We start from the raw sequence: 27,688 nt of genomic DNA, 5'->3' as shown, positions 1-27,688 counted from the left end.
TACTAAGCATTGATAAAAGACTATTAAAGCAGAAATGAGGATTTTTTTAAAAAGTAAAGTTATCAAAGCCTGCACTACAGATCTCTAATTGCTAGTCAACAATTAGCCAAATTTTAAAAGTTTTAGCTTTATTCCAAAACTTTTAATAACTAAATTTAATAAATTTTTAACGGTAAATATTTGTTTTTTTTTTTTTTTTTTTTTTTTTTCACTTCAGTCAGAAAACTGGAATAATTTTATAAAATATGCATTGTTATTTTCATTATGCAGTTTACACTTAAGCTTAATAAACACTTAATAACAATGCATTAGACATTGAGTTCCTAATTTATTATTTTTTTATTACAGAATTTCTAATAATCGTTTTGAGGATTGAGGAAAAATCTTATTTCTGTTTTTTTGTGGAAATTTCTAAGAATTTTATGTTAGACAATATTTTTGCCCAATTGAAGTTTTTTCGCTGTTATAGTTTTATAGCATTTGGCTTGGTGACAAATGCTTTGCGCAGGCTCTGTTTTATTATACCAAACCACTGTAGAAATCATGTTGCTATATTCCTGCCTTAGAATGAATTATTTTTAATAACTTTTCTTGTTTTGTTTATTAATGCTCACAGTATTTTAGATTTGAAAGACCGAGTTATTTGGTTGTTATTTGTTTTTAAATTAAGATAGTATTTTGAAACACAACTTATTTGTATGATATTTACTATCGCTGTTTTTCAAATGGAGAAAAAAAGAATATTTAAGAACTTTAAAAAATAAAGCAAAAAAAAAGAAATGGTTTGCTCTTGATCTCTGATACATTAAGTAAATTAATTTTAGTTCTTTAACTATTAATGAAGAATTTTTTTAAATACTAGATTTAAAGTAAAATTTAAATTTTATATATTATCAATACATTCTTACTTTTTTTTTGCATTTTTTGAGAGAGGGAGGGGATAACCCTAATTTATTCAAATTGTCATCATTCAAGTTATTTCTAAGGTTGTCATTGGGTTATACTTTTTTAAATTCATGTTAATCCAGTGTTAATCCTGTCCAGTGTTAATCTTAATAAATGAACCTATGGGTTTTTATTGAGTGTTTATAAGTTGTATTTCATGTGGCAGGATTTCAGCCAAATATATTCTCTTGGGCATGTTTTTTGGAAAAACATTAACTAGACTACATATATTGAGCAATTATACATTATAGCATTTATTGTATAGAATAATGTTAAAACTTGAATTTAACAGCAAGTGTTCCTTTTTGTTTCTGAACCCATTATGCAGTTAAGATTACATTGGTACCCATTTACCCATTATGTTATAGTTTTGCTGGTTATGTGCCATGTTTATTTCCTTTTTCCTTATAAGTTCAAATAGCAGTCCTCAATTCAAATTTGAATCCTGAAATAAATGCTAAGCACACAGGCACACACTCACCTTATCAGAGAAATGTCGGAGAATGAATTGAAGTATAAAATTATTAAAATGCGGCTTGAATCTGAAGTGAACTAGTTATAAAGCAAAATGTATTCTTTTGTACAGATTCGAATATCACTCTTTCGGCATATAACACACAGTCAGTGCCTCGGCTCCGATTGTTGAGCAAACTTTTTTTTTTCCAAAATAGTATGATTTTTATATAATACTTATAAAGGTTTTTTTTTTCATACTATTAAAATATTTAATCAGGGTGGCGACAGATCAGGGAGATCAGGGAAAAGTCAGGGAACTTTATTAATCAGGGAAAAGTCAGGGAAATATCAGGGAATTTTGAAAAAATAACAAAAAATCAGGGAAAATTGATTTTTTGAAGAAAAAATTTTTTTTTGCTTTACAAAGTTAAGTACTCTTAATTCCGTACGCATTTTCCGCCAATTATCTGTTCAAAAAAAAAGTAAAATTAATGAGGTGCGATTATACTGCTGCATATTTGTGCATCTTTTTTCTCAACGTCAAAGTATTGAATCTTACTTATTAACCACAGGATGAACTTCCTAAGATTGCTTTTGTGTCTGTTAGGTTGTTTATTTTACATAGCTTGAAATTTCCTTTTACGCTTTCAATGCTACGTAAAATAAACAACCATACAGGCAAAGAGGAAGCCTTCAATTATGCCTTAGCTCGTTTGCCTTTATTCCATTGTCTCGAAGTAATTAGTTTACTGTAATCACGATTTCAAAAAGAAATCTTTGGTTTTTGAATTAATATTGATAAAAGCTTGAAAGTTATTACTTCTTCGCGTTTTTAATTTAATTGCTAAAATTGAATTTTCAATTAAAAAACCTTTGTTTTTGCCGTTATACTATTTGTTGTCACCGCAGATTATAAAGGTTTTCTTTTCTTCAGACTTTAGTGATTCTTTAACTTTATAACCAAGTTGTATTCTTCTTTTATATATTTTGAAATTAACTAATTGCTTTTTTTTTTCATTTTCCCCCTTGCATTTCAAAGTTGTTTGTTACAAAAGCAATCGAAGATTTTTTCTCGTTACATACTGAAATCATTTGAAATAGAGTTAACTTGTGTACTTAAGTAAATATCTTTATTTTTTTTATTGTTAAAATGCTGTATTCATTCTTTAAAAACCTATGTTCTTGATTAGAGAAAAGCTCCCTATGAATGTTTGTCAAATGGTTTCATCTGTTTTTGCATAAATATGTCAATTAGTTATATAAGAATAACTGCATTACTTCTATTCTTTCACTATTACTTGTTATTCTTGCAACAATTACTATACTGTTTGAAAACTTAGGTCAAAATAATTTCAATTACTTTTTTAGTTCTATCATAAATACATATGTTTTTAAAAGTAATTTTAATAGTTTCTTAAAATTCTTATGCTAAGTGGTTTCTTGATGTCAAGTTTTCTTTTTTTTAATTTTCTATAATCTTTTCATTGTATAAAAATTTACTATACTGTTTTGTAGGTTATTCCCCCCCCCCCCCCCCAAAAAAAAATAGTCTTGTTTTTTTTAACCATTTCATTAAAAAAAGTAGCATATTTTTAAAACATATCTTTAATTCAACAACTTTACATAACTTCGAACGTTTAAAATACTGCATTTTATACAAACATACAATGGATTTCAAGTAAAGCAAAGAAAGAAAACCATTATCATTGGTAACGTAAATCAGGGAAATTTGATGAACTTAATCAGGGAAATCAGGGTAAAGTCAGGGAACTTTTTTTCACAGTTCCTGTCGCCACCCTGTTAATGGATTAGTCAAATTTATTCTACCTGAAAAGATGGAAGGCACATGCCCCTGAGCTACTGCAAAATAGGCCTGAGCTTGTCTACTTTTAGTCTCTTTTTTATGGTTTAAAGTATCTTTTCTCTACTTTTTTGGGTGCTTATTTTGTTTCTAGGCCTGTATGCTCCACTTGGGCTCTTCTAATGCCCCCTTACTTTTAGCAGATTAGGTCAAATTCAAACTTGATACATGTGTTGACATATATATACACACACATTAACTGTAAGATATGGATAATGTCATTAGAGTGAGCAACGAGTAATTGAATTGGCCACTTTAATGAATAAATTCCTCAAAAAAGAAACAAAATCCAGTTTTAACATTAAAAAATTGCAGAATATTTGAAACAAACATGCTGCTTAAATGAATCAAGCATATGGGACTGACCATTTCTCTCCTTCTCTCTCTCTCTCTCTCCGACAAACGTGATGCATTAGAGCAGTCTTTTTTTCTTTGACTTTGTTTAGTAAAATAAGTTTTTTTTTTTTTTTTTTTTTTTTTTTAAATAAATAGTGAAACACATTTTGTAACGATTGTCTCAAGACATAGGGTCAATGGAACTTTTCATCATTAGTGTTAGCATTGAAACGATGAGGTACCAATACCAAAAACTACGGGTAGATTGATGACATTGAAGAAAGAATGTTTAAATTAATTATTACCTGGCTTTAGCAATCAAAAAGAGATGAATTTTTCGAAGCACATAAGTTAAAATCTAAATTTTGTAATTGCTTTTTATACTGTTTTGTGATTAAATTCTTAAAATAATCAGAGAATGGATATTTTGGGTGCGAGGTATACTTCTAATGATATCTCGTGAGTTCTCTGAAATTGTATGTTGAATTCCATGTGAAAAAAAAAAAGAAAAACGCTCGCACAATTTTGCTTAATTGATTTAAAATTCTCTTAAACAAACATGATTCATTTTAGTGATGGTGAGTACAAAAATTCATTTGCTCTCTTATCTGGGACTCATGCAAAATAGAATTGTATTGATACTGGCGCTCTGTTTTTTTTATACAGTGCTCCAAACATATTAGATGCTACACTTTTTCGAAATTCCTATATATTTTTCTACAAAACTCCTATATTTTGCTATCAAACTCCTATATTTTTCCTTTTAAACTCCTATATATTTTTCCCCGCTTGCTATGAGCCCTGCTTTGTTATTTGTAATTAATAGTATCTGAACTATCACACTAAACTATTTCTTTAATTATTTATACCAAGACTCATATAAGTATTGTATTTTTTATATAACAGTTGAAGATTTTCAAACAATATTCTTCTATAGAGATCTCTAAGTATGACGAAATGAAATTAGAAGGTTTTACTCTTAATTTAATTAATTACAAAGAAATAAGGCATAAATATGAATATAAAAACTTTTCTTACCAATTAACTCATAAATCTTTATGATTTTCCTAAAATATTTTTTTTTTACAAATAGTAATAAAAATTAAATAAACCTGGTTTAAATTTAAAAAAAAACCTGGTTAAAACCCAAAAAACGTTTTTTTTTTGGGGGGGGGGAACAGATTTTATACCAATTCTGTTATTGCATTCACAAAGTATTGTTTTTAGCTATTATTTGGATTATTAGTGGTTACCGTGCCACCCTATTCCGTGAATAATCGGGAGTTTACTGTACTTTTATGCTACAAATTCAAAAATCTACTAATCTTAAATTTTTCACATTGTCTCCATATTTGGTTGCTTGCACAATGGAAGTAGATGTAAGCTTCCAAAAACAGAATTGGATGTTTATCTCAATGTAAACTATTGAAAGTAACATAAAATGTGCAATAAATTATGAATTTTTAAAATTATTTTCTAGAAAAGAAAAGCATTTTTTTATATGCAAAAGAAAATAAAATGATTATTGGCATTGGCCTATGATTCGTGGATGTTGATTTTTGTTATGCGTTATATAGTATGCCGATCGATGGAACAAGTTAATCATATTTATACTGAAAAATAGCTTTGTATTTTGCTCAATATGCTTTGTGTTTTTCTAATAAGAAAAATAAAAAGAACTGCAAACCAAAAGCAGATGCTAAAATATTGCTGCGCGATTACAGTACCACGCTAATATTATGCATGACACTTGACATTAAAGGAACGCCAAAAGAAGTTGAAAGTACTTTGTTTTCCACAAAAACTATTCGATGTAGCACAATGCAACAAATTCGTGTAATCAAATATGTACTCTCTCTACTCATTTTTAGTAAAATATATAATTCATTCTCTTTACTTATCTTCAACAGCACTTGAGACTGGTATGGCAACTTGTGGTCCCACAAAATTCCACATTGGAGGTGATAGATATGTCAGAGTCAAAATGAAAAGTAGAAGTTTTCAGGGCTTGCAAGGAACTGCAGAGTTTGTTGTATCTTCCCATGCTGTTATACGGTAAGTTTATGCGCAGAATTCTAGTATTTGTTTAGTGCTATAAATTGTTGGCATAATTAAAGTTAAGTTTAAAAATCCAATATTAAGTTAAGAAATTTAAACTAAGCCAACATTAAATGGCCGTGTAATGTCAAGTTGGAGACAAGCAAAAAACATGTTTCAGAAAAAAGACATTTAATTAAATATGACTAGAAATATAATACAATATCCCCATAAAAGAACACCCCCAAAAATATCACAACAAAGGTGGTTCCAATAAATAAAGGAAAAATGTCACCAATCTGTCGATGAAGTCACTGGCCAGTCCGAAGGATTCTCTTCCAGGAACACAAAAGGTCGTCCGGATCACACTTCAGGAACGCCCTTAGCAGGTAGGCAACGTTAGACAATTCAAAGATTCGGCGAATGTATCCAGTAGAATTTTCGGAACGCACTTCCCCGGCAATATCAATTGGCCGGACACAAAACAAGTGGTTCTTCACTTGGACTCATTCTAATTCCAGGACTTGGAAAATTCCAATACTTGAAACGCAAGGTGAATATTCATCACCGGTTACACACCTCTAAAAACCCGCTAGCACCGCGGGGGAAAACCCCCCTACACGTGAGCCGAACTATGCTTCACGATCAAAACAAAACTGGGGATCGATGAGAAGAGCGAGAGAGTGTTGCCACTCGCCTCAATATATATGTTTCATCAGCCAATGAGATTGCATGCCTCGATGACGTCACCACACTAACTTCTACTGCAACTACCTCTCATTTGTTTATTCCACTGCCGCGAATATTCGTACTCCTCTCCATGGCACGAGCGGACAACAAGTGGAATTAATTCAAATCAGTCAGGTGACAACTCAACTTTTTCTGAATCGACACATCAAGACATGCAATCTTCAATGGATTTAGTAAACAGTCGCCATTAATTATGGCGTGGGGGAATTGTCAATTGAAGTGTTAGCACCAACTAGTTGAATTCTACTTTTACCAGACTGGGCTTAAAGTAGGTAACACTTAACTTTTAAAATATTTTCTTTAAATTATCGGCTGTGGACCGAGAATAAAAATAAAATATTTTATGCCAACAAATTCCCCCCTTCTCGGTCACACAGCATGATACACTTCAATATAACATGAAAAACTGACATATTTCAAACAACAATTTAAAAAAAATTTTAAACACTTTTGAGAAACATTGAAAAATTTACACATTTGAATATTAAACTTTTACATTTTCATAATTTACAAAAATGAGTTTGCACATTTTTCTCAATGTACCCCGAGTCAGAGGCTTGGTAAACGTATCTGCAGGATTTTCTGCGCTTTTCACATATTTTAATTCAGATGTATTCTCCTCTACTAAATTTCTCAAAAAACGATACCTGACATCACTATGCTTTGTTCTGGAATTTTCTATAGGGGAATTTGAAAATTCTATTGCAGCTATATTGTCACAATTAATCACAGACCCGTTAAATTTATATCCAGCTATTCCAAAATGTGATGTTTCTTCTAAAATTCTTTTTAACCACACTACTTCTTTTGCTGCTTCTGTTAAAGAAATATACTCAGCTTCCATGGTGGACAATGAAACACACTTTTGTTAAAATGTTCGCCAAATAATGGGTACTCTGTCAATGTAAATAATAATTCCCTCCATCGAAATCCTATCGTCCCTATTAGCAGCATAGTCTGAGTCAGAAAAACCATTGATTTTAATTTCATTTATTGCAGATAGACTTAATTTATAATAATTTGTATATTTTAAATAACCTAAAAGTCTTAATAAACACTGCCAATGTCTTTTACCTGGATTTGCTTGAAATTGAGATAATAGATTAACTGTATAGACAATATCCGGTCTAGTTTTCCCTGCTATATAGGACAAACTTCCCAATAAATTGCGATAAGGTACTTTCTCCATTTCTTTTATATCTTGGTCCGTTTTTGGACAATCACTTAAAGACAAAATTGTACCTTTCACTATTGGGAGGGTCGAGTATGGGTATTGATACTTTTTAAAATTTTCACAAACTGTCTTAATATAAGAATTTTGGTGTATAAAAATCCCCCCATTTATTTCTTCAAATTATACCCCCAATAGTTTTTTAGTTCTTCCTAATTATTTAATATTATAATGTTTAGATAAATCCTGAATTGTTTCCTGAATTATAATTTCATTTTTTCCAAAAATTATTATGTCGTCTACATACATCAATAAAAATACATTTCTGTTTCATGTATAAACACAATTATTACATTTAAATTTCACAAAATTTAGACCTTGGAGAACCCTATCAATTTCCAGGTACCAATTTCTCCCCGATTGATGGAGACCATATAGCGATTTCTTTAGACGACATACCCAGTCTTCCTTTCCCGGAATTACAAAACCCTGTGGTTGTCGCATATAGATTTCTTCATGCAAATCAGCATAAAGATATGCGTTTTTTACGTCTAATTGGAAATGGCTCCAACCTAGGAATATCACCAGAATTGAAAAAAACATTCTAATCAGGGAGAAATTGATGACTGGGGAGAAAACCTGCAAATACGATTCACCTGCCACTTGTCTATTTCCCATCGCAACCAATCTGCTTTTAAACCTGGCAATTTCCCCCTGGGCATTCCTCTTCAAGTCATAGACCCACTTATTACCAAGTACTGGTTTACCAACTGGCTGGGGAACTAACTGCCACACCCCCCTTTCTTGAATCACTTTCATTTCTTCCGACATGGCTTCTTGCCAATGTTTTACTTCTGGGGTTTTTAAGCATTGATTATAGTTTTCGGGAATTAGCACTTCTGACAAATTTGCCTCTGACTCGGGTTCCATTTGTTCATTAAAAATATCAAACAAAGGGTTATAAGGTACATTTTTACTCTTGAAATCAAATAGTTCAGGATTGTAAACAATGTTATTCTCTCTACAGTATTTCTCTACATCATTGGGTGTTCTCAACCTTGTTTTATTTCCTTTTTCATAATAGTAGATATCAGTTCGGTCCCCTTTCTTTCTTTTCACTGCATCCCTTACCCATTCAATTTCCTCACAAGGGGTGGGAGCCTTTATTTCATCTGTTTCTTTATCTAAGAGAACTTCCCTCATAGGTTTAATAAAAGAATAATTATCCTCATTGTCTACCTTCCCATTCAAATTTGATTTCCCCCAAATTAAATTTTCCCTGAAGTCCACATTGATAGTTTCAAAAATTTTCTTTAGCTCTGGGTCCCAAATTCTGTACCCTTTTGCTTGGGTTGCGTAGCCCACCATTATGCCCTTCCTACTTCTTGGGTCAAATTTCTCTTTATATTTTGCTTTGGCATGCCTCTGTAGGCAATACATCCAAACCTCCGGAAATGCCTTACTGAAGGGTTGTTTCCCCAGAACAGCTCAAATGGGGTTTTCCCCCTTTCCTTTAGAACTGTTCTATTCCTGACATAGTTAAAGCATAAGGCGGCTTCCACCCAAAATTCTTCTTTTAGTCCAGAGTCCTTCAGCATTGCCCTAACCCCATTCATCAAGGTCAAAATGTACCTTTCTACTACTCTGTTTTGTTCGGGAGTATAAGGGTTGGTTCTCTCTATGCTGATGCCTTCTTTAATTAAATGGGTTTCAAAATTAGAATTTGTAAATTCCTCCCCATTATCAGACCTTATGGCCAAAATTTTCTTGTTGAGGGCTCTCTCTACATGCCTCTAGTATCTGAGAAAATGTCTAAAAGCTTAATCTTTTGACTTCAAAAAGTAAATAGTGGACTTCCTTGAAAAATCATCAATTATCGTGAAAATATATCTTTTCCCCCCTAGTGACTCCACCAGAAATGACCCTGCTAGATCCATGAAAAGAAACTCAAGTTGTCTTCTAGACCTTGTCCCTGGGGTGGACTTAAATGAACACCTTCTTTTTTTCGCCATAATACAAGGCTCACAGTCCAGCCGGTTTTTACCTTTTATATTAAGCCCTTTGACACAGTTCTTTTTTTCAGTTTCCAAAATGCTGTCATAATTAATATGGCAAAACCGTTCATGCCACAACTCCAGGTCTAATCCTTTGACCTCGGTTACATTTATTTTTGGTGGTGAGTCACTACTTTGATTACTTAAAAATGAGGTGGGTTTTACAAAATACAATTTATCGATTAAAAATGCAGAGAAAAGTTTGATGCCATCATTGTTAAAAATACATATTTTACCAGGATAACCTTAAAGAAAAACCAAGACTGTATATCCTGGATCCGGAAAGCAAATTTCGTCTAAGTGTTGGAGCATAATAGACCTCATTCAATGTGATGGTTACTAGCTTACCATCTGGTCTTAATTTCGAAAACAATTTTCCCTACCCCCTCTACTTGACTATTTACATTGCCCACAGCTACCTCCATTTTTGTATTTTGAACAGGCTTCAATTCACAAAATAGGTCCCTATCTTTACAAAAGTGTGCCCTGGCACGTGTATCCAGTAAAAATACTGGTATTTCTTCCTTCAAATTTGTGTTATTGGCCTGTACTCCTGATACTTTACTGATGGTGCAAAACATTCCAGCCTTAGGGGTACTACTTTATTTTGAGTGTTTGGTTTTCTGCTCTAACGCCGAGCCGAAATATGCCCCCTTTTGCCACATGTGAAGCAAACTCTTGTTTCAAATTTATTAACATTTTCTACTTTCCGCCCAATCTGGCGTTTATTTTGAACAGAAAAAGCATTAACACCTGAACTACCATTTCCAAATTTTTCATTTCCTAAAAATTTTAATCTTCTCTCTTCTGCCAAAAGTTCATCCAAAACATTTGAAAAATTAAATTTATTTTCATCAAATATTTTGTACTATCCCCCTGAAATTTTGATCCAAACTACGTATTAGTTGAAATCTCTTTAATTTTTCATCCATTTTGTAGGCATTCTCCTCCAACATTCGAAGCAAACACTTCAATCGAGCCGCGAACATTCCAATAGTTTCTTTTTCATTAATTCTACTAGAAAAAAACTCCTCCCACAATCCGGCAACACGGGCTAAAGACGGAGGTTCAAAATTCAACTTCAATGACGTCCATACAGCATATGGATCGTCTAAATCATCAATCAGTTTTTTTAACTCATCCTCTATGTTGAGGTAAATAATCGCCACTGCTTGGCCCCTCCGTTTCTTTATTTCTGCCGAAATGCCTTCTTCTAATTTTGTTTGGGTTAATTCCCATAAATCTCTTTCGATTAGTACCATTTTCATATTTTTCGACCATGTTGCCCAATTGCAGGAGTTAAGTTTTTTAATGTTTCGATAATCCCGTTCCATAATTCTGAAAATTTTTGCAAATTTGTCTCCAACGAAAAAGACATCTGACCGAGCTCTGCTACCACTTTATTGACATAATTAAAGTTAAGTTTAAAAATCCAATATTAAGTTTAAGAAATTTAAACTAAGCCAGCATTAAATGGCCGTGTAATGTCAAGTTGGAGACAAGCAAAAAACATGTTTCAGAAAAAAGACATTTAATTAAATATGACTAGAAATATAATACAATATCCCCATAAAAGAACACCCTAAAAAATATCACAGCAAAAGTGGTTCCAATAAATAAAGGAAAAATGTCACCAATCTGTCGATGAAGTCACTGGCCAGTCCGAAGGATTCTCTTCCAGGAACACAAAAGGTCGTCCGGATCACACTTCAGGAACGCCCTTAGCAGGTAGGCAACGTTAGACAGGTCGAAGATTCGGCGAACATATCCAGTAGAATTTTCGGAACGCACTTCCCCGGCAATATCAATTGGCCGGACACAAAACAAGTGTTTCTTCACCTGGACTCATTCTAATTCCAGGACTTGGAAAATTCCAATCCTTGAAATGCAAGGTGAATATTCATCACCGGTTACACACCTCTAAAAACCCGCTAGCACCGCGGGGAAAACCCCCCCTACACGTGAGCCGAACTGTGCTTCACAATCAAAACAAAACTGGGGATCGATGAGAAGAACGAGAGAGTGTTGCCACTCGCCTCAATATATATGTTTCATCGGCCAATGAGATTGCATGCCTCGATGACGTCACCACACTAACTTCTACTGCAACTACCTCTCATTTGTTTATTCCACTGCCGCGAATATTTGTACTCCTCTGCATGGCATGAGCTAATAACAAGTGGAATTAATTCAAATCAATCAGGTGACAACTCAACTTTTTCTGAATCGACACATCGAGACATGCAATCTTCAATGGATTTAGTAAACAGTCGCCATTAATTATGGCGTGGGGGAATTGTCTATTGAAGTGTTAGCACCAACTAGTTGAATTCTACTTTTACCAGACTGGGTTTAAAGTAGGTAACAATTAACTTTAAAAATATTTTCTTTAAATTATCGGCTGTGAACCGAGAATAAAAACAAAATAATATTTTATGCCAACATAAATGTTTGTTTATTTCAAATAATGATTGTGTACTAAGAATGAACTTTTTAAACCAATATGTATTTGAAAACCTGTCAAATAATTTTTTGCCAGGGGCTCTTTTTTTTGCTGATTTACAGGTGTGGATTGTTTAAAATCTCTGGTTGATTTGTTTTAGTGCACTGAATATTGGTGACCTTTGGAGTAGGGTTTATTTTTGAAATATGAAATTTAGATCTTCTTGCGCTCTGTAATTTATTTGCTTTTTTTATGGAAAAATTTAAAAAATAAAAAAAAAGCAAATTATCTAAATATATTTAGATAGCTAATGGAAAGTAGAAGGAAAAGTGTTTAATGCACATAACTCTTGTATGTATGATTCAATAGTTATGTGCATTTAATGCCAACTTTTTAAAAATACATTTATGTTTGCTTCAATATTTTAACTCTTACACTGCAGAAATAGATGACAGAAAAATACAAGAAAAATTCAGATTAGCCATTTTGCACTTAGCTGAAGCAAAGCTGTCTGCATCTTTGCGTTCTCATCTGCACAAAATGTACATTATAATCTTCTGCATTTCTCCCTCACACTTATAAAAGAAAATAATACATTATTCCAGCAGTTTTGTAAGCCAAGAAGGTTCATTTTCATTCTGAAATTATCATCTAATGGCAGATATGGATCTTTCCTTGGCAGAGTGAATCTATACCAATTGAATCATTTTCAAAAGCACTACCTTTTCCAATAATTTTATTCTGTTGTGTGGATTAGAGCATCAAACACTTACTACCTAAACCAAATTGTTTAATTTTAATTCAGATGAGCTTGGTGAGTTAAATTTTGACTTATTGGAAATAAATAACATGAATTTTCAATTCAGTTAGACTAAAACAAACCATCATTTTTCTGTTTTATGTTTCTATTATGAAATTATTTATGCATGAGCTATATTTTAGAAAATACATTACTATGCTCTAATCATTACAGCATAATGTATGAATTCAGGGGCGGCAAATAGGGGGGTCAAGAGGGGGCGGTCGCACCCCCAAATTTTTTGCGCAGAATGATAGAAAATGGGTGAATTCAATTTATATAAGTCGGAAATCAATGTTCATTAAAAGAAATCTCGCTGGTTCTCAGTAACTATTTGATGAAACTCGACACATTCCCAGACTATAAAAAGTGTTTTTCGTTATTTGGATAATGACTTAGGAATTCTTGAACTATTTGCCGACCTTTTCAGAACATAGAAAACTGATAGAGAACCATGGTTAATTTTATTAACTAAAGAGGACATTTTCTCATATAGGCTAAATATTTCATACTTGTGTACCCAGTGTAACGATGGTATGGCCAATATGAGAGGCTCGTGCTAAGTGGTGTGGCTGCATGGTTTTCACAAGAAAATTTCTTGACATTTTACATTCACTTTACGCTCATTTTTTAATGTATATTTATTTAATGAGTGCGCACCGCTTTCTTCTGCTAGATACACGTTTCAGCTGCTCAATGCATTATATGTTTTCAAAAAAACTTCTTAAAAATGCATGTGATTATTGAATTTAAAAAAAACATATCAACAAATACCTGTTATGCGTATAATTATGCAAGCTCGGAGTGACGCAAAATGGTCTTCAAGAGTTAAAACCATAAAAATATTTCTCTATAACTTCAAAGCAGTGATTTGGTGACTGGAAGAATTATTACAAAACGATTCTTTCAATGATGAAAAAGCTCATGTCTTTTAGCATGTTTGACTTCGTTTGAATTTTTATACAATTTTTTTTTTGTACTGAGGAAAGTTTTTGAAAAATACTTTATTAAAACATCTTCAATCCGTTACCCTTAATTTTCGAACTATTCAAGCCACAGTTCAATCTACAACTGATCTGTGCACCACACTACCATAGTTCAATTTACAATTGAAACAGAAAATAGATTTTACATAGATGTGTGTTTCAATCAAGCGTGAAACTTAAAAAAAAAGACAAAAATCCACATGATGATGTGAAGTCAAATATTGATTTTTTAAATTTTGTATGCAGTAATAGATTCAGTTTCGAATGAAATTAACACAAGATTTAATGATAATTATTTTTCTGTATGGTTGGCTCTATATTATCTGGATTGGATTTTTGAAACGAAAAATAAAATGTTTCAGTTATGAGTAAAATTTTTAGCACGAGGAATGAAAAATTACAAGCAATATGGCGACAGACTGGTTATCACATCCAGAGACTGCAGTTTCGTCCTTGTTATGGACGAAGTTAGTCATCCATCATCAGTCTTGAATAGTGAATAACAGAGCTGGAGGCAGATGACATCTCATTGAAGCTGAGAGCGCCAACGAGACTAGATTATTCACTGATGAAAAATTAAGCAACTCACAATTTTTGAAGTTGCCCTTTGTGATTTTGAAGAGCAAGATATAAAAAGTGTTTTCATATATCACTTTGTTACTTCAATTATCTAGCTAGTAGAGAAAGATTTTTTATGTCTCAGGAGGTTAGAGAATTATTTTCGAAGCACAATGGGCAAAATATTCAAACGAAGTCATACATGCTAAAGGGCATGAGCTTTTCCACCATCTTTTATATTTAGCTGTACTGGCAAAACAGCACGACACTGGGCACTGATAGATTAGTAACACGATTCCCTGCTCTTCCGAATTCCAAAAATCATGCATTAAAACTTTTCCAAAAGGAATAAAAACTTTAGTATCGAGATGTTTTGTGTAACTTATTAGAAAGTGAATCAAAATTTTAATTATTTCTAAACACTAATTTTTATTCATATTAAACCGATTTTATGACCACTTCCTGTTAGCTAATGTGTGCTTGGTACCGCACTGTGGTAGTACATATTTAAGAATCTCGACCCCCCCAAATGAAATGCTGAAATGCCGCCCCTGTATGAATTGCCCCTATATTGTGAGAAATTTGCTTGAAAAGGGGCCATATAAGGACCCTATATTTGAAGATGCTGGTAGCATGAGAATCCTGTTACGGTAGTAAATTGTGTAAATATTACTCTTTTAACTTATTTAATTAGTTAATCAACTGGTGTAATTGAATTTTTAAAAATGTTATGCAAAATCTTCTTCATTTTTAGCTTATTCTTTCCCAATTGTTTGAAAAAAGAGGTTGGTAGATATGAAGTTAGTTTTTTGAAACATTTCTCTGTATAATGCTGCTTATTTCTCTTAGGGACAATGAAAATTCCTCACCTGTATTTGACTCTCCTAAGAGTACTCCTTCACCAAGTTTAACCAGCACATCAAGTGGATCATGCAGTTCTTCCAGTGGATCTGGAAGCACTTCTGACTCTTCATCTGGTGTAAATGGCAGTCTTGTGTTATCTCCTCTTGCAATGTCAAATTCATTTGGAAATTATCCAACTTCTAATGCTGGGAATACTTCTGAGTTTCAAGTGAGTGAACTTGTGTTGGATATGTTTCCAAATCCTACCTGGCCTTTGGATTCCAATTCTTCTCAAACTAAAGACTTGGACAGCATAAATATTGTATCCAGTCCACAGGCAACACCTACATCTAATCATTCTTCAGAATCAAGTGCTGCTGCCTCACCAACGAACAGTGCCTTTGTTGCTGGCCTGTCATCAAACAGAAACAGTTCCGCTGCTACTTCTCCTGCAGTACAGAATCGGGCGTCAACTCCATATAGTGGCAGTTGCTATAGTCCTGCTGCATCTCAGTCTGTCAGTGGGAAAGTTTCCCCAACGTGTGCCTTGCCTGCCAAAGCAGACACTTTAATTTGCAGCTCAACTGAAACTTCAGGTATCAACAATATAAGTCAAGGCATGAGACAGGACAGATATTTTGATCTAAAATCAAATCAGAAACTGCGAAATTTACTCACTCAAAATATTAGTGATGTTGTTTCGCGAAAAAATTCTGGACTGCAATCTCAAGAGGAAGTGACTATATTAAGTGATACGCATTCTTTTGACGATTCTTCACCCAATCAAACTCATATGAATGCTAGGGAGATACCTAATGTTCCAAGAACTGTAAATAATGTCATTTTACGTGATTTGCTCAATCAAGAGGATGATGATAGTGATGTGCCTGTGGAACCTATTGTAAGGAGTTCTGATAATTCTGTACCCAGTTCTTTTTTAAATGCTGTTCCTTGTAAGGTAACAGAAGGTAGCTCCCAACAGCGTCTTGGCAATAATAATATGTTGCGAAAGGTAAAGAAAAAGTTATTTTTAAAAACAAGATATTTATCTTTTGTGTTAAAATATTTGTATTTATATTCTATACTGTAGAGCTTTTCTGAAGGTGAGAAACTAGGCTTAGCTTTTTTTTTAAACCTTAGCTAAGTATATGAGATAATATTCTGCACACCACAAACAGATTCAATCAGAAAAATCTGCCAATTTTTTGTTTTCTGCTCCAAAACATGAAAATGTTCTGCAACATTTTTTTTTTTTTTACAATATTCAGTTGGTTTAAAGATGGGATGAGAGAAGGATTAACCTTATCATCAATGTTCTTTTCCTCACATGTGCAGCATGTGCATGTACTCACCAGAAGTTTTTGCCATAAACAACAGCATGATGTAGAGGGGCTAATTTGTTTGCTCTGCCAATGAAAACCGAGGGTTACAATGCATTCTTTCTGGTTCAGCGAAAACATGTCTGCATATTGGTTCAGTTATGGTTTTTGTTCCGTCAAAAATAACTCTTTGGCTAGGTTCAGAATTTATATACTTACTTCAGGCCTTGCAGTGTGCTCCTATACCTATATTCCTGTACTTTCCTAAAGATTTATCTTGAAAATTCCCGAATGGTCCCTAAATCTTCCTACATGTTCAGGGTATCCGCACATCTGAAAAGTCCGGAAAAAATCATGTATTTCGCATATGATTGAAAACGGACATGCAAAGTTTTGATTTTCAGCAAATGTTTTTTAAAGAAATAAATGTTCAATCATCTGTATATATAAAATTGCTTGTCCTGACTGACAATCAACGCGCAGTCAAAACTACTGTGGCTAGAAAACTGAAATTTGGAACACAGGTTTATTTTATAACATAAGTGGGTGCTAAGAAAGGATTTTTGGAAATTTCAATTTTAAAGGGGTGAAACGGGTTGGGGAACTTTGCGAACTCATATGTTAAATTCTCAAAAACTGGCTTGAGTTCAGGGTTGAGCCAGGTATTAAAAAATTCAAAATTTTACGAGGGTTACGAATATCCCAACCTCAACTACGTAGGACGCTAATCAACGAAAACATTAATTAAAAACTCAATTTTACGTCCCCTTGAACATACGTCTATGCCAAGAAATGGTCAGATTTTTTTTGGGTTTTTGTATTGTTGGAAAGCCTATAAAAAAAATAATCATTTCAAAAATATCGGCATGGACTAAAGCCACGGACATTGAAAAATGACTACAGAAATGTTTTCATATACGAATATAATGGATGTGTAGTCTTTAAAAATATCTGACTCTTACTGGTTTTGTTAACGTTATTGTGAAGGGTATGTTTGTTTTAATGGCGATACTGAGGAATATTTCTTGAATTTGAAAGAGTTTTTTATGCTATTAGACCCATTCCAATGAATATTTTCAAAACTATTCCAGACGAGAGTTTTAAAGGGTGGTAGATGCTCTTTGTTTCCTTTATTATATTGGAGACACGTTTTTTTTTTTCCATTATAGGTACGTTATGGCACATGTTTTTGTTTAGCTTATTGTCAGCATATTTGATTAAAGATTAAACCTACATAAAAACTACAAATTCGCCAAAACCATAAATTATTTTGTCACTGTACTTTTTTTATATTTTTTTGAACAAGAAACAAGACTAATAAGTAATTTTCCAAATAATTAAACGTAGCCGTTTAAAGTAAAGTTCACCAAATGGCCCACCAAATTAATGTAATTTGCCAAATAGGCATTAAATGATTCCTTTAAGGTGTAAAATTTTTTGCTAAATAAAAATATAGTCATAAATAAATGTGAGCGTTCCATTAAAATAGAAATTTAAAAAGTAGGAACAAACATGACGACGAGGTAAGCGTACTGAAAAAAAAATCTTACATTTTACGGGGTACGGGATTTTTCTTTGGTCCTAGAAGTACCGTGTTTTTAAATTACATGGTTTTTCTGCTAAGGAAATGTAGTTTAAACGTTTTCGTTAGAAATATTGGATCACTTATCGGTCGAAGTTCGCTTTGCTCGCTAATTGGGTGGGTTACTGTAGCATAGTCGCTTGGCCAGTTTGGCGATCAACAATAGAGTTGCGGGATGATTTTACAATTTAAAAGCTTCTGTTAATGTAATTTTGTCTATTTGGCAAAATATTTAGATTCCAAGCAAGTGTTTTTAGAATTTTAAAGGGTGTTTAAGCATTTTGGAGAAAGAAAATGATTTTACACCCGAATGGGTAGAGGGATTCCTTTAAATCAAGGGATTTTATTTTTCTTTGACCAGATTGCTAATCGATCGGAGTTCGCTTCACTCACTTATCAGCTGGGTTTGCGTCAGGGTCACATAGTGAGTTTGGCGATAAACAATAGATTTGTGGAACTATTTACTTTTGAAAGCTACTGTTAATGTAATTTGATCCCTTTTTTTGTTTATTTGGCGAAACATTTTAAATTGCAGAAAAAACCTTTTACTCGCTAAAGGGCATGGTTACGGTAACATGATTGCTTGGTGCTTTAAGCGATGGATAAACTATGCAGTTGGAGGATTATTTTAAGTTCTAAAGCAACAGTAAATCGAATGTTTTGGCGAGTAGTTTTAAATTTCAAAAAAACTTTAACAGATGACCATTTTATGTCGGGGAGGGGGGGATTTTTTTTTTATTCAACAAAGTTCCTTTAAATTCTTAACACAAGCACTGCCGTGTGGATACTGCTAGTCTATATATATATATAAATGGAGTTTGGTAAATTTGTTCCCTAAGATCTCAGAAACTACCCGGCAGATTTGGCTGAAACTTTCACCGTTTGTTCTTTTTGATAGTGGGGAGGTTTGCAGACCAGTTCGAAAAAAATCCAATTGATAGTTCCTTTTTTATTCTAATTTGTCCAAATTTTCGCATAAATGCCCAATATGACGGCGAAAAAATACGTGCACATATTAAAATTATGTGTCTATCTAAAGCGCTTATTTTTCTGCTGAAGATGGCATCTGTTAGAATAAAGTTGTATGAAAAAGTTGTTGAAATAAGTTGTATGAAAAGTTGTTGAAAAACGTGTTATGAGCTTTTTTTGTTCCATTGTTCGAAGGCTTTCCTCAACCCAATTCATTATTTAGTGTATCATCTCAACTGCCAGTTCATAGTTAGAATTGTTGAATGTTTTTGTGTTTCGTCTGACTGTTTGAGGCTTTTCTCAAGTCAAATCTTAAAGTAACGTTTTTTCTCCAAGATTGGCTAATAATAACAACTAGATTTGGTTGATTATTTTCCATTTAAAGGGAACTTTAGTGTAATTAATGGTTTTTTTTTATAATTTGTGCTGATTGCATTTTTTAATCATTATGCAATCTAACAGCAGAAACCTCGCCAAAATTTATGCGGAAAGATTTCAGTAGCGGATGCATTTGGCAGTTTTTTCAACTGTCGCGGTTTTTGAATTCAAAGACTACGTAATAATGTTTGTCAGCTTTCACCATGTAAACAAAATATCGCCAATCAAAGAATCTTGAAAAACTTTTTTACTGTAAAATAATCCAGCAACTAAATTAGGCAAATCCATAAACAGCACAAAAACTTCCATTAATGTGACTTTGTGCACAAATTCAAACCATCGCCAAATTTTACTACTTATTTTGGAAACATTTTGGATGAAATTGTTTAGCACCATTTTATGGTGACCAAAAGTATCTTAGCATATGGATCAGAGATCTTAGCAATATCTCCTTAACAAAAATTAGTAACATACCGTTTTACAAAGTAAGGAGGGGGAGCATTATCCAAGGTATCCCAAAACGATTCCCGCAAATTCGGTAACATTTTAAATCGCACCAAGAACCCACAATAATTGAAATTTTCCAAAATAACTAAAGCAAGTTTAAGGGGATCACGGGCGCGCGGCTACAATTTTTTAAACAGTTGGTTCTTCAATAGACATATAGAGAAGGCAGGACTGCACGTAAAAAAAAATAAGTATTAAGTGATAAATCTTTTTAAACATGTGAAGTTTAATTTCATATTTCGGAAATACTTCAAATTTGTATATGCTTAAATTTCGTGTTTTCGTTTCTAAATGAATACTATTTTGCTCTTTTTACTTACTGGTACTTTAGTTTTTTGAGTAAAAAAGAAGCTAGATTTTAAATCACGTCAAAAAGGTGTGTTTTAAGTTCTTTCACTTAAAACAGAAAACAAATGCAAGTAACGATTGTTTCCCATATTTATTGCTAACCCAGGCAACGCCGGGTATTTTTGCTAGTATTATATAAAGCCACTTGCATGCTGTTTTTTAAGTATTTTTAGAAATCGGAGAGGATATTAAATTTTTGTATAGTATACTCTGGATATCACAAAGTCGAAGGGAAAAAATTAGAGTTTTCGCTATAACGAGGTTATAATCATAACAAAATAACATTCTAAAAATTAGTCACGATAGTCAAATATATGTGGAAACATGTAATGAAAGTTGAAAAAAAGTCTTTATAAAATAACAAAAATTTCAACTTTTAAAATGAGCCAAAAATAATAGAGAAAAAAGAATGCTCTAGTTAAGTAGCAAAATGTAGTGATTTACCCTCAAGATTAGGATTACCAAGTTGCAAAACGGTTTCAAACGAGTTTCAAGCTCCCCGGAACAAAAGAAGTTGAACAGAGGATTGCACCATTCTCTGTGTCTCTGAAGGGGTTTTCCCGTTCATCTCCGCTTTTTACGGAGGTGAAAATAGAATTAAAAAGGTGCAACGAAATTGAATGGTGAAAAATTTTAGGCACGTTCTTTTGATCTTAGGACTTAAATTTTCTGATACCCCCAGGCTTTAGAATTAAAGTGACAGTAGATAAGCTTCTTCGAATCATTCCTAACCTCTGAAAGAAATAATGAAGGGTGAGAGAAATTTTTGGAAACATTCCTTGAGGTAATTAGAGCAGGAATGTGCCATTTGAGCCAATCGCCGATCCTGCCCCAAGCTGCTCCAAAAGATGACTAAATGGACTTTTATGCGCCAAAAGTGTGATTCTGCATGTAATGTTGCAGTTCCTTCAACATATTTGTCAGTTTTTGCAAGTTATCATCAAGTTCATGCATTTGGAACTAGTTTTTACGATTTTTTTTTATTTAGTCCCGATTTAATCGCATTTCAAAATCCGATTGCATCTGCTTTTGAAAAATTGATCGTTTTAATTTATTATGTGATTTTGTTCCCTTGAATTGAAAAAAATTGTATTGACCATTATTTTCAACCATTCTTATCTTTTGTTTTTAGAAGAAGAGGACTTGTAAGTTCGTCTTCTTGCCACGCCCACTCGAAAATTTCAGTTCGGTTGCATTCAAATTGAATTAAGTGACTGCCATCCTGTAAAAAATAAAATAGTTCACCAGTTTTCAATCTTGGGTTTATTTAGATTTTAGGACAGAAAATTGGTCTCTAATTTTGATTGGAGACAATTAAAATAGCAAAAATTGGGGAATTCTAATGCTCTGGTACTGAGTATGCAGGTATTTCAAGTTTCTCAGATTCAGGCATTTTTATTCTTTGCCTGTCTTTAATTTTTTTAATTTGTTTATTTTACATTTTACATGTTTTTTTCACATGTATTTTTAAATTCCTTTTCTTATGACATCATTTCTCAAAATCATTTTTTTTTTTCATTGTAATTTCATTATTAATTTTGTAGTTAAATATCAAACAGTTAAAAACAAATGGTATAGCTGAATTTATGAAGTACATTTTGGATGATTTAAAAAAAAAATTATCCAAAGCATTACTAACATAGTACTTTATAAAATGTCCCTTGTTTTTAACAAATTTTTCAAAAATCCACCAGATTCGAGAATTCAATCAGAACATTGAATTCAGTTTCCAAAATGCAATAATCCAGGAGAAAAGATTGTTTACAAAACATATCTTTTACTTTGAAAGTTCCAAAGTACTTACTGTTTTGCTCTAAAAGTGTCAGTCACAGTCGAATTGCCCATATATATGTTTAGCGTTTTATACTAATAAGAAAATGAAGAAAAGTATTGTAAACCGAAAGCAGATGCTAAAAGATTGCTGCACGATTACAGCTAAACGCTAATATTGCGCATGACTGATGGCATCGATGAACCGTTGGACCCCGATTTAACAAACCTCAATTTAAAGAATTTCGCGATTTAACGAATTTTTCTTTTTCTCCGAGTAAAATGAATGCAAAAAACCCTATTTACTAATAATAAACCCTGAATTAACAAATTATTTTAACAGCCTTTTTTTTTTTTTTTAATTTGAGTGAGAAAATATTGGATTGCTTTCCAAATGTTCTATCCATATTGTCTGAAATAAAAAAAGACTTTTCTTGGAATCGGCAATTTTTGACGGGCGAAGTGGGGCAATCAACGGATACTGATTTTAATGCAGAAAGCGATAGTAAAACTCTCATTAAAACTGTTACTTTTTCAAATGCTTTACATGGCCTGGAAACTGTAAAAATATATCTCATGCCAGCAGGCTGCAAATGACACAATATTTTTTCTCTCTCCATAAAGTAGAAAGGGAACTATTTCAAGTCAAAAAACAAGAAAATTGTCAAACATCTATTACTCAGTATCAGGGCCGTAACTATGGTTTCGGAAAGGGTTTTACTAAACATATTCTTTGAAACATTTATGTGGCCTATGAAATTTGGTTTCATGTGTATTGTATTGATTTTTGTTGCAATAGGTTATCTAAATAGAAGGACGGCATGTTCTTACAAAATGCCATATTGTTCATAATAAAATGAATTTTTCAATAACTGAAATAAACTACCATAAACAGTAAACACACAATGAGTTTACAATTTTTCAGTCATACTAATTTCATTTCACAAATAAGATTGAAATAATAATATTGGCAACAATATTATTTTTGTCACTAAAAATATATAAACAAATGAAATAAGTAAATAATGGGAAGCATTTCTTTGGATGAAAAATTTCGGAGGGGATTTGAACCCTATAAACCACCCCCCCTTCATACGGCCCTGCTCAGTAGTTTAAAATTTCAAATTAACTAGTGTGTAATAATCTGTGAAATGCTGAATAAAAAGTTTCTTATTGTGGATAATTTTGCGTGGTCATTTGTTAGGGGTTTTAGATAAGGGAAGTGCAGTTTTAAAAAAAAAAAATTAACCCCCCCCCCCCCCCCCCAATATTACGAACAACCCTGATTTAACATATGAAAGTTTGAGCCTCTATCAATTCGTTTAATCGAGGTCCGATTGTATTTTGTTTTAAACAAGTAATAAACTAATGTCAACAATTTTGAACATTTAAAACATGGAAAAAACTTAAACCTTTGAGTGAGGGGGTGGGTGGGGGTATATAAATCCTTTTTTTTAAAAAAACATTTAAGGAAAAAAGTTTCTGGTCTTCCTCATTACTACTTTATATTAAAATGTTTATTACATTAAAAGAAAAATTCATTTGAGCATAAGTTTGAATGAAGCGAGTTACCTAGAATTTTCTAAAAAACAACCTGGAAATGTCAGAGAATTTTTTTTAACAACAACTGTATTGTTTGAGAAAATACAGTTGTTGTTAAAAAAAAATCCTGACTTGTTTGTGAAAATTTAAAGCTTCCACATACCTGCCAAGCCTTCCGGATTTCCCGGAAGTTTTACGGATTTTCATGTCCTTTTCCGGTTATGAGCAAAATCTTCCGGATTTTTTCACGTTTTGTAGGAAAAAAATAATATCTCGCCAATTTTGGCGCTAACGATTCTTTTGTGGAACGTTTTAGGCCAAGTAGCCAAGGAAAGGTTGCCGTAGGAGAATGGCACGAGAAGAAGTGAGGCAAGATTATGACGTCACGGAGTGATACAGCGCATGACTTCATCGGGATCCAATCAAAGCAAGCGTCGGCGCCTGGCAACTAGGGGCTCAATTTCGGCGCCGATTATCTTCTTGTTCTCTCAGTTCGAGCTGTTTTTGCTTTGTTCTTTTTTTAAAATGAGTACCAAATGTTATTTTCGAACTTTTAAAGAAAGCAATAAAAGTAATATTTACTAAACGAAAGTAAGTTCAATTGATATGAAATTCATAACTAATATATTGTTAAATAAAAAGAGGATAGGGGTTCTGTTTGATTTTATTTTGCCTTAAAATCTTGTGGATAAAAATAAAAAAATCTTCCGGATTTTTTTTCTCGGAGGTTGGCAGGTATGCTTCCACCGCGAGTAAAATATCACTGTGAATGAGAAAGGATATTCAAACTTATTACTTTTATTATTTTTATCATTATAAATGCACTGATATGTTCTACCACATAAATTAATCAAATTGCTAGTTTCATTTCTGTTTTGTAATATTTTACTTTAAAAGCAAAAATAATAAGGATATTTTAATTCTCTACATAATAAATTTGAATGGCTTATAATTAAAATCCAGATATTTTGACCTTGAAGACATGAAAAAATGGACATTTTTAAGTAATACTGCTAAAAATACACACTGACTTCTTATTTGGGAATTATTTGAGAGTTTTTTTTAATTCCGCAAAAATATTGACATGAACATATACAGTATAATTTCGATTTAAACGATTTCCTCAATTTAATGATACATTTCACTGGTCCGGATTTGACTGCATTGAATGTCTATGCTCCTTGATTCAAGAATAACTTTTTCCCGTACCTTGACAATCTTTAAATCAGGGTTATACTGTATTTTTACAAATTAATTATTATGCCAAAAGCAGTTTTCACTTCGCAACATTGAGCATAAAGACGGGCTACATCTGCTCTATAGTTTTTATTTTATTTTTTTTTTTTTTTTTTACCTATTGCTACAGTTTACTTTTTTTTTTTTTTTTTAGATATACTATAGTGTATTTATTGACTGTATAAAATTAAAATAGATGAGAATATTAAAATTTGTTGATTCTTGAAAAATCTAATGCTTTAATTGTTGGAAATGCCTATTGTTGTTGCTGCATAGCTTTTATTTGCTTCAAGGTACAAAAGTCACAGCATATTTTGTGCTTCAAATGGAAGTCTATTTTTTAAAAAAATTAATGTTTAAATTTTCTGAGATGGTGAAGGAAATTTCTTTTCTGTGTTGATTTGACACAAAACCTCAATGCTCCCCAAGTTCGATTTTCATGTCATTTCAATTTAGGTTATATCAAGCAATGATAAAACATTGAATGTGTTTTATAATTGCTTGAACTTTGATTGAAGTTATTCTTTTGCAATTTATGTAACATTAAGCTTATTCATAATAAGCCAATTAAAAAAAGATACTTTTTGAAGTGTTACTTTGTTATGATATTAATGATATATATTTCTGTAAATTTAAAAATATGCTGAAAAGGTATACTATTTTATTTGCAAAAACTCGTATTTTTTATTGTTACAAAAATGTTTAAAAAATAAGCTCTATTTTTAAAAAAATATTCAAAGTCATTTTTTTTTTGACGTAAAGCCACTTAGTTTTCTCTTGCATTTTTATTAAATATTAAACAGTTTCAAACATAAGCGTTTGGCTTCCTTCCTTATAATATGCTTGTTTTATTAATTTAATTATATGAAAATGATGAAATGAATCTTATTAGCTTTGTAAATTATGATTTATCTAGATTCTAATGATTTTTATAACTTTTCTTCTCAATTTAGTTACTAAACAATGATGATGTAGATAGAAATTATAGAAAGTCACAAGATTTAATTCATCAGTTACTCATTGCTGGCTCTGGGAACAAATCATTTCAAGTATGTATTATCAAAGTACTCCCTGTGAGGTGCAATCATTTACATTCAGTTGCAAAAAAATACATCTATCCATTCATAAAGAGTGGAAGCTTGACATGCTGGATTTGTTCTGCAAGTTAAGTAAATTAATATCATTTCAACAGCGATGACCAATGCGAGCAGTGCAGATTATCTTACAAATTTTCATTTTGGGGGAATTTATAATTCCCAGCGTATATATCATGCGAATTTTTAAAGAATTGTTTAACTTTTAGAAGTAACCTTCTAATTTTCAACTTGTCTAGTTGACAGCAATTCAGTACCAATTCATTACAAGAAGAGCTGATCGAAAAAAATAAATAAAGCCACTCCTCCATGCTTGGTTGGTTTTATCTTGTCTAACTGATTAAACCCAGCTATAGGTGAATGATTTTAGTCATTATCAGTAGTTCAGTTCTTAATTATTCCAATAATATTCAGCTTTTCTTCTACAATAATGCTTTTGAATTCATCCATCTTGTTACTGATCAGGGACCAATCCAGGATTTTTTTCTTGCTATCTATTTTTGTGAAAGTATTGCATCATTCTATTTTTGTGAATGTTCTTTTTTATCAGCATTGTTTTTGTGAACTTTTAGAGGCATCCTAATTTTTGTAAAAGAGAAGTAGAACAAGTGAAATTTTAGTTCAAAAAGTGCAAATGTCATCTAGTATTATTTTTAACAGGTTTTGTTTTTTGGGTGGGGGGGGGGGGAGCTAAAAACCTAAGAAGTACCAAAAATACCATCGTAATTTCAGCTTAATGGGCTATGTAATGTGTGCAATATTGGAAATTATGAGAAAAACGGTGCCCCCAAAATATGTTAAAGGATTGTGAGGATATTGCATTAATACACTTTGGCGAGAAACAGCTAAAAATTAGTTAAAATACACAAAAAGGTTGCTATTTAGGCGATTGTTCATATAAACCTGCTTAGAATTTTATTTTATGAGTAAATTTTGTTTTAAACAGAGAAACAAGTTTAAGCTTTTAAAATGCAAATTTTTGTGAAATTTTCGATGTTTTTGTGAAGCTACTGATTTTATTACTTGATTTTTGTGAAAGTACCTATTTCAAGACAAGATTTTTGTGAAGGTACCAAAAAAACGGTAGCAAAATCAGCCTGTATTGGGCCCTGCTGATACTATGAACATTGGTATAAAAAAACATAATCATGCCCGGATTGCTTTTACAGGGTTACAAGGCTGTACATTTTTGGAAATTAATTTATATTATTTTATTCTTGGTTATTAATAATTAAACATATCTTAACCCCTCATAACAGGCCGAGGAGTCAGTCACCTTTCTCACCTTTAGTCACCTTTTGAAAATTTGGGTTACTTTTAGTCACCTTTTGCAACTTTTGTCACCTTTCTCACCTTTCTTGAAATGTGTCGTAGGATTTTTTTTTTTTTTTTTTAATAATTAAATCCTTGAAAAATATCTGAATGTTAGCTTTAAACAGTGAAATTAATTAAAAAAGTAGCATTAAATCCCCCCCCCCCCCCCGTCCACCTTGTTGTTGTTTAAGAAAAATAGCTATGCTACTGGGAAATCAGGGAATTTTTTTTATTGCCTGCAATTGCACCCTATGAGCAGAACCAGTCTTTCTATCCCCCTTTGACCATCAGATGCATTTTCTGCAAGTCTCGTCTGAACGCCATTTTGTTTCCTATCATATTTCTGGCCATAGAGCGTTGTTCGACTAAAGTTCAGCTGCACAATTCCTT

General features: G+C 32.4%; 1 protein-coding gene across 1 annotated transcript in view; it reads left to right on the top strand.

Annotated features, from left to right (window-relative positions):
- Nucleotides 1–27,688, top strand: part of LOC129230774 (mucin-17-like) — a 506,717-nt gene that overhangs the window by 272,365 nt on the left and 206,664 nt on the right. Inside the window, exons 11-13 of the mRNA XM_054865195.1 lie at nt 5,509–5,653; nt 15,246–16,251; nt 25,844–25,939. Coding sequence (XP_054721170.1) covers nt 5,509–5,653; nt 15,246–16,251; nt 25,844–25,939 — 1,247 coding nt within the window. The remainder of the gene's footprint in view (nt 1–5,508; nt 5,654–15,245; nt 16,252–25,843; nt 25,940–27,688) is intronic.

The sequence above is a fragment of the Uloborus diversus genome, chromosome 1, assembly GCF_026930045.1.
Source record: "Uloborus diversus isolate 005 chromosome 1, Udiv.v.3.1, whole genome shotgun sequence".
In the NCBI taxonomy this organism is placed as follows: Eukaryota; Metazoa; Arthropoda; class Arachnida; order Araneae; family Uloboridae; genus Uloborus; species Uloborus diversus.
Note: the sequence above shows the minus strand (reverse complement) of the source record. Positions and strands in the feature narration are given on the sequence as shown.